The 7,808-nt window shown below is 36.9% G+C and overlaps 1 protein-coding gene across 1 annotated transcript; it reads left to right on the top strand.

Moving 5' to 3' along the window:
- Positions 1-1,059: 1,059 nt before the first annotated feature.
- LOC109007412 (protein NRT1/ PTR FAMILY 7.3-like) lies at positions 1,060-6,668 on the top strand. Its single transcript, XM_018987079.2, has 5 exons — positions 1,060-1,156; positions 1,395-1,509; positions 4,315-4,532; positions 4,664-5,226; positions 5,410-6,668. Exons 1-5 carry the CDS (start codon positions 1,130-1,132, stop codon positions 6,278-6,280), a joined length of 1,794 nt encoding a protein of 597 aa, XP_018842624.1. The 5' UTR covers positions 1,060-1,129; the 3' UTR covers positions 6,281-6,668.
- The last annotated feature ends 1,140 nt before the right edge of the window (positions 6,669-7,808 follow it).

The following is a 7,808-nucleotide window of genomic DNA, read 5'->3' as shown; positions in this document are numbered from 1 at the left end:
ATATATTATTATAACTATATATTGTAATTTAGACTTTTGAATTTGTAATTCAGACTTTTAGAATTTAGACTTGTAATTTGTTGGACTTTTAGACTTACAATTTGTTAGACTTTTACAATTGATGTGTCATAAGCTGAAAGAAAACCTCGAATTACTAGGTGACAAATTAATCTCGTTGACACTCCCATTAATTTCTATCTCATGCAAGTTGATTGGCAGGACTTATAAGGACTTTCCAAAGACATTTAAGAATTGATAGCACCATTTGAGGGTACTGAATAATTAAGAGCTGATCGATATATATATATATATATATATATATGAAGTTCATGTTCAAAATTAGACAATAAATTATAGGACACCATTTTCTTATTAACGTTGAGACCGGAGATCTCAAAATATTAACGTGATGCAATATTAAATGTGTATATCTGAATGACTTATTTGGGAAGCTTTTCTACAAGAGTTTAATGTTTTAGCTATAAAGAAATTACATAAACTGAAGTGACTTAATGTAATATATTAGATTATAAAACTACTTTTGCTATAAATTAAATCTAACAAATCATATTAAGTGATGTTAGTTTATTTTTTATGGAATCTGATCTCTTTGGCTATAACTAGTACTCACCTTTTTCTTCTCTTCCCACCCACCCACCTAGCTATCTGGGGGAGGTGAACTCAGTTACCCCTTCCTTCCATCGCTTACCAATGAAGTGTTACCGATGATGTGGGAAGGTCCACAACCACGAGGGAAATCTCAGCTTAGCATTAATGCTCTTTTTAAGATCGTGTTAAATTTCAAATCTGTAGACTTTTATAAGCTTGAAAGGCTTTCCACCACCCCCTCCTCTTATAGTACCTTCTAATTAATTAAAATGAATTTTTAAGCTCGAAAGACTTTCCATCCCCTTTTCAGCCGAACAAATTGCTTCGGAATAGGTAACATTTTTTTTATGATTCTGCAAGTGGGTTTCCTGCTTTATATCTCTAAATCTACACCGTCCATCCCACACCCTTTGCTCTATTTATACCACCCCACTCTCTTCTTTGAAAATCACCACAATCACCACACACTCCGATCCTCTGCTCACTTCCCCTGCATTAATATCTGCACAACTCTTCAACAATGTCTTGCTTAGAGTTGTGTAAGGAAGTAAGTGGAAGTCTCATATTCTTCTCTTGTTCTCTCTCTCTCTCTGTGTGTGCGCACAAAGTACCTTTTATGTCATTGCATGTCATATTATTCTTTAAGATTTTCTTGTTTATACGACAAGAATTGTACGTAGTTGCATTAATTCTTCCAATATAGCAAAGCTGTAGTGCTGTGATGATCTCGATAGTAACATCGATTGTAGCTTGGAAGTTTTACTGATTATTTCAAGAATACGCAGGTTAAATTCAAAGAAGGGCAAGAAGCATGCACTCTTGATGGAAGTGTTGATTGGGATGGCCGCCCAGCAATCAGAGCAAAATCTGGAGGATGGGTTGCTGGAATTATCATACTTTGTAAGTTTTTTAGACATAATGACTTTTATCGAAAATAATTCTGGGAATGATTTTAAACAAACAAGATTTCTTAGTTTCATTGCATTGCATATAGGATTTCTCATTTATTAAACCAGTTTATGAACTGTGACGAAACCCTTTTCAGTGATCCCATCTCCCAATCCAAACCGGCTCTAAATCTAAAAATATACCAGAGAATCTTGACTACGTACGTAGTGTTTACATTGCTCTCTCTCTCTCTCTCTCTTTCCAAGATCCTCTGCCTGCTCCACCAGAGAAAAAGGTCCAGCTAGCCTCCCTTGTATTATGGATGCATGATGGCGCCATTGATGCGGCATATCCATCTTGTTTCTATTGCTTAATCCCAACGCGTTTCAGAATTTACTTGTGTGTAATTGTTTAGTGTAAGCCATTTTCTATAATTTTGGCGTCGCTTTCAGGAACAAGAACATACACTCGAAACTTTCAAAGAATATAGTGATGTTTTTGTCTCGATGTAACATATTTAGATCATAAGCAGTTATATAGAAGAGATTTCATAAGAGCTCATCGATATATACCAAAGTCCCCGGATAAGGACAGTTCTATAAATGAAGGTTTGGGTGTACTTATTATTAATTTGGCGCTGAAAACCTAACCATGTGTTGCACCCTTTGTGCCTGAGCTTGATCACCACCCTACTTTGAGAACTAAACGACATGCCTCTCGAGCACAGAGAGAGAGAGAGAGAGCGCATGGATCGATGCATATGAAGTAGCTAGATTATATAGGACGTGCTTGACACGTAACGAGTAGTACTGCTCGATTTTGCATGATGTGGGTCACTTCCACGTGTTTTTGGGCTCAAATTTGCATCAAAGAATGCATGGGAAATGAAAATAGAAGCCAGGCCCACATTATCCCACGTGACTTCAGCACCTTGGCCTAACCCCTTGTCCCAAAAAAATAAAGGGTAGAAAGAAAGCTAGAGACACAAGCTAATATTTTCAGTGTTTGGTCTGTGTCGATGTGAATATATATATATATATATATATATATATATATAAAGACATAGTGTTCTAATTATAGTTAGTATATGGATTTATTTATTATAACTTCTGTCATTGTAAAATCTTAAGCGTGCCAAAATAGGATGAGAAGGGAAAATGATTTATATAGTTTTAAAGTGTGTAAAATTCGCATATTCTTTTAAAAAAATAAATAAATTTGATCCCCACATAAAATATCTATTTTTTAATGGTATAATTCACTTTTTTCCAACAAATATACGTACTAGAGATTGAATATTTTAAGACTGTATATAACATTACTCAATAAAAAAAATTTTAACTTAAATTTTATTTTTAATTAGTTCTCTTTTCATGGGATTATATATAGAGAGTTATAAATGTGTGTATGTAAATGCATGGTTTGACCGCTATTTTTTATTTTAAATTTTTATCTCTACTCATGCTTTTAGATGATTTTATACGTCAATCACTTAAATAAAAAGTTACTTAAATTTTAACGCATCAATAAATTTGATTGAAAATAATAAATAAAATTTAAGATGAAAAATTATTACTCGAATGACTTATGATTTCCTCTTGTGAAAGAGTAGTCATGTTTTCTTTGGATCATGATGATCAATGATCATCATGTGTCCCTGTTTCATTCAATCTTTGTAAAATATTCTTTGATAGCTAGCTTGTACGTCTAAAGTTCGAAATTTATGGGATGTTGCTATATAGTTGTTTCCATCATCATGTAAAGTAATTATTATTAAATCGAGATCAGTATATGCTTATAAATCCCAATCAAATTTACCGTACGTAGCATTCTCATGTTTCTTTTTCTTTTTTTAATCTTTTTTGGTTGACAAATTAAATATATTAATTTGGGGTCTACCTCCAAACTATATAGTCGCAGTCATGACAATTAATTAAATATATTAATTTTTTAGGTAAGCATGTAATTTGGTATTAATGGAAGGTCGAATTTTCTTTATTCAGCATGTATGCATGCAGTAGTATTAATTTCAAATTAATAATATCTAGTGTTAAATTAATGTTTCTTTTCCTAATTCCCAGCTTTACACCCGTGGAAAGTTTTAATGTCCCACTAACCTGATTAATTAATGAGTAATGACACGAAAATCACTTGTATGGACTAGTATTGGTGGAATTAGAAGCTGCAAATTAATTAGGATTAGTGGAAGAATTAGGTTCATTTTGATCATGATTAATTAATTAGTAACTTCAAGGCATGCATTAATGTTCTGATTTTGTGTTAATTATTATTTGAAGATCAGGGTTTCGGTAATCTTCGATGATCTCCTAATTAATTGGACTGTACTTAGGAATTTGAGTGCAATTAATCGTAATTTGTTTTCACAGATGAGATGAGATGAGATGAGTTGAGATTAAAGTTAAAAATTGAATAAAATATTATTAGAATATATATTTTTAATATTATTTTTGTTTTGGGATTTGAAAAAGTTGAATTGTTTATTTTATTTTGTGTGGAAATTTGATAAAGTTGTAATGATTAGATGAGTTGAGAAGAGTTGTGAAAACAAACGAGGCTCTAGAGTGAGCTGCATGGAAGACACTTTCTTGGCTTCTTCCATGAGGTTTTCCTTGTCTTCTGCAAAGAATAATTAGATCGAACAAAAGGCACACCTTAAAACTGAATACCGCTAGCTTAGCTTAATTGGCAATAAAAACCTTCTTTCTAAAGTGTTCTATATACATATTTATATCCTAAAGCAAATTGCAGCTTCTAACTTTGTGTTCTTCTTTATTATTTTACTCGTGAAATCAATAGTGAACCAAGGTCTAGCTACCCTAGCATTTTTTGGAGTGGGAGTGAATCTGGTGTTGTTCCTCACAAGGGTCATGCAGCAAAACAATGCTGATGCTGCTAACAGCGTGAGCAAATGGACTGGAACAGTTTACATCTTCTCTCTAGTTGGGGCTTTCCTAAGTGATTCCTACTGGGGAAGATACAAAACCTGTGCCATCTTTCAGCTCATCTTTGTCGTAGTGAGTATTCTGAGTTGCTATATTATATGTTTGAACGCTAGCTTTTATTTAATTTTGTTTTTTCAAATTCCTGGACTAAAGCAACAAAACGAGAATGAATGAATGAATGAAGAGTCTTCGCAATCTTACAGGGTTTGGTATCGTTATCACTGTCAGCATACCTCTCCTTGGTCAAACCTAAAGGCTGTGGGGATGGAAAAACTCCATGTGGTACCCATTCAAGCATGGAGATGGCATTATTTTACTTCTCAATCTACCTTGTTGCCCTGGGAAATGGAGGTTATCAACCTAGTATTTGTACATTTGGAGCTGATCAGTTTGATGAGGAAAACCCCAAGGAGGGAGTCTCCAAGGTGGCCTTTTTTAGCTACTTTTACCTTGCTCTAAACCTCGGTTCCCTCTTCTCAAACACCATATTGGTGTACTTTGAGGATGAAGGGATGTGGGCATTAGGATTTTGGGTGTCAGCCGGATCTGCCTTTGCAGCACTGGTCCTGTTTCTTGTTGGGACCCCAAGGTACAGGCACTTCAAGCCAAGCGGCAACCCACTCTCCAGGTTTTGCCAGGTCATAGTTTCTGCAGTGAAGAAATGGAGCGTCCAGATGCCACCAAGTGCAGGGGACTTGTATGGTGTGGATGGAAAAGATTCTTCCACAAATGGTAGTAGAAGGATACTACACACCCATGGATTCAAGTAAGTCTAAAGATCCATCAAATTGCTCACTTTCCATTGTTTCAATGGATAACCCCACTATACTTTAATTTGGACCAACTTAGTTTTCAAATATATGTCTAAGCTAAACCTGAATGGAAATAATGCACTGCAAGTTAGATGACTATTCATTATGATGCTAACTCATTTTCATCTATGTTGTAGATTCTTGGATAGGGCAGCATTTATCTCATCAAGGGATCTTGATGACCAGAACCATGGCCTTAAGAATCCCTGGCGTCTCTGCCCAATCACCCAAGTGGAAGAAGTTAAATGCGTCCTTAGACTACTCCCAATTTGGCTCTGCACCATACTCTACTCTGTGGTCTTCACACAAATGGCCTCTCTCTTCGTGGAGCAAGGTGCAGCCATGAAAACTACCATCGCCAACTTCCGAATCCCACCAGCAAGCATGTCTGGCTTCGACATACTCAGTGTGGCAACTTTTATCTTCCTTTACCGGCGAGTTCTCGACCCGCTTGTGGGTAGAATTAAGAAATCAGATTCCAAGGGGCTCACTGAGCTTCAGAGAATGGGTGTCGGCCTTGTTATAGCAGTGATGGCAATGGTTTCAGCAGGAATACTGGAGCGCTATAGGCTGAAGTATGCAAGAAGAGACTGCACACATTGTGAAGAATCAAGCACCCTGAGTATCCTTTGGCAAATTCCTCAGTACGCATTTATAGGAGCTTCTGAAGTTTTTATGTATGTGGGCCAATTGGAGTTCTTCAATGCACAGACACCAGATGGGTTAAAGAGCTTTGGAAGTGCACTCTGCATGGCGTCTATCTCCCTTGGGAATTATGTGAGCAGCTTGCTTGTGAGCATGGTAATGAAGATCTCTACTGAGGATCACATGCCAGGATGGATCCCAGGAAATCTCAACAAAGGCCACCTGGACAGGTTTTTCTTCCTTTTAGCCTCCTTGACAACAATAGATTTGGTTGTCTATATTGGTTGTGCTAAGTGGTTCAAGTGTATCAAGTTGGAAGGTAGATCCCAAGAGAAGGATGATCAAGATGAGTTCAGAGTCTGATGTTTTTATTGAAAACAAACATCAGCAAGACAGGTTAAGGCCTGTGGTTCCAGCTTATATAAAAATAAGTGGAGGAATGGTGTAGCCACAAAACACCAGCACATGTTTCTGCTTGAACGAAGATAGATGGAATAACAGAAACCCATTTTTCTCAGTGTCTCTTGCATCACTCCTTGCTGTTTCTATAAACACCTAACTCGATGTAGTTTCTCTCCTTACTCTTGGAGCAAACTAGGTTATGTAGAGTTGAGTCAAAGAGGTGTTAACCATTGGGTTAAGTCAGAAGTTCTTGTGTAAAATGCTATCTACCTGTGCATAGATAGAAGCAGATCATATCTGTGTATTAGAGCTACTATTTTGACATTAATAGAAGCACCCCTTTCCTTCATATTTATTTTCAGATCATTTAGTGGCAAACAATCATATGATTCGAGACTATAATGGCATCGTTAGCATGTGAAGGATTTATTTATATACTTTGAGAACTACCCGAGTGATGATATCAGCTCCAAAAGCAGAGCATGAGATCGCGACAGGAGATTTTTGAACTAAACCAGTGAGGAAGATGCAACAGGAAAAATAGTTTTTAAGCGTAAATTAAGTTTTGGTAACATTATTTCAGTTCCGAAGTGACCCCAAGTTTTCATAAAACAAGAGTACCAAGTGAAAATGCACCTAAAGCTATCAATGCTGCACACTAGCATAAAAGGACTCTCATCGGACTAGAAACACCCTAAAAATTCTTGAAAGAAGAGAGGAATATCTGAAGAAATAATTGCAAAAACCTTCCAAGATTGTTACTGATGTATGCATGACGTCCTACAGCTCATAGAGACAGATTTACGAAACAGAGCTTGCATTTAGCACGTTTCCGAGATCTGCCCATGTCATTGGAGAACTAGAAACCATGATGGTCGACAAGAAGATTCTCATATGCAGCCCCAAGAAGGAAAAAGAGAACCATCTGAATCAGAATGAAACTAGTGGAGCTGCTTCGTAATAACAGCCCCAAATGGAGAGCTGGGTGCTAACCTGTGAGGAGAGTCAGGAGACTAACTGGTTGAGCTTATATAGGAGATCACAGGCAAGTCGTTTTCAGGCAAAGGTCCTCAGACTCCGAAGCATCAGATAGCCTAATGGCACCTTGTTAAAAGTCGATAACTTACACAGCCACGACCCTTCAGCCCTTGGATGTCTCGTGCTTTGCCTAATCTTATGGGCTGGGAGACACCCTTTGGTCCTTATGTGGACTGCAGTTGCAAATTGTGAGGTAAATAGTTCTCACGCTTCATTGATTGGCTTATATTGGATGCCAAAACAAAGAAAGCAGTGGTTTGCAGGCCTAGCACTAGCAGCAGTAGCTCTGCATTTGGTGTTATATAAAAGGAGTAAGCTGCTGCATACCCTGTAACAGCTTCCTCAGAGCCATGACCATCAAGAAAATCCTACACGGTTTGCACTCAGCTCCAGCAGTTTCTTTTCCTTTTCTTTTCTTGCGTAAGGATCAACTATTAAGAGCGTTTTATCA

This window comes from Juglans regia, chromosome 9 (assembly GCF_001411555.2).
Source record: "Juglans regia cultivar Chandler chromosome 9, Walnut 2.0, whole genome shotgun sequence".
Classification (NCBI taxonomy): Eukaryota; Viridiplantae; Streptophyta; class Magnoliopsida; order Fagales; family Juglandaceae; genus Juglans; species Juglans regia.
Note: the sequence above shows the minus strand (reverse complement) of the source record. Positions and strands in the feature narration are given on the sequence as shown.

What these genes read in the sequence shown, in the direction of transcription:
- LOC109007412 (XM_018987079.2), top strand. Translation starts at nt 1,130, where the DNA reads ATGTCTTGCTTAGAGTTGTGTAAGGAA. An exon ending in GCTTAGAGTTGTGTAAGGAA is followed by an intron (nt 1,157 to 1,394) that starts GTAAGTGGAAGT and finishes AAGAATACGCAG; the next exon opens with GTTAAATTCAAAGAAGGGCA. An exon ending in TGCTGGAATTATCATACTTT is followed by an intron (nt 1,510 to 4,314) that starts GTAAGTTTTTTA and finishes TGAAATCAATAG; the next exon opens with TGAACCAAGGTCTAGCTACC.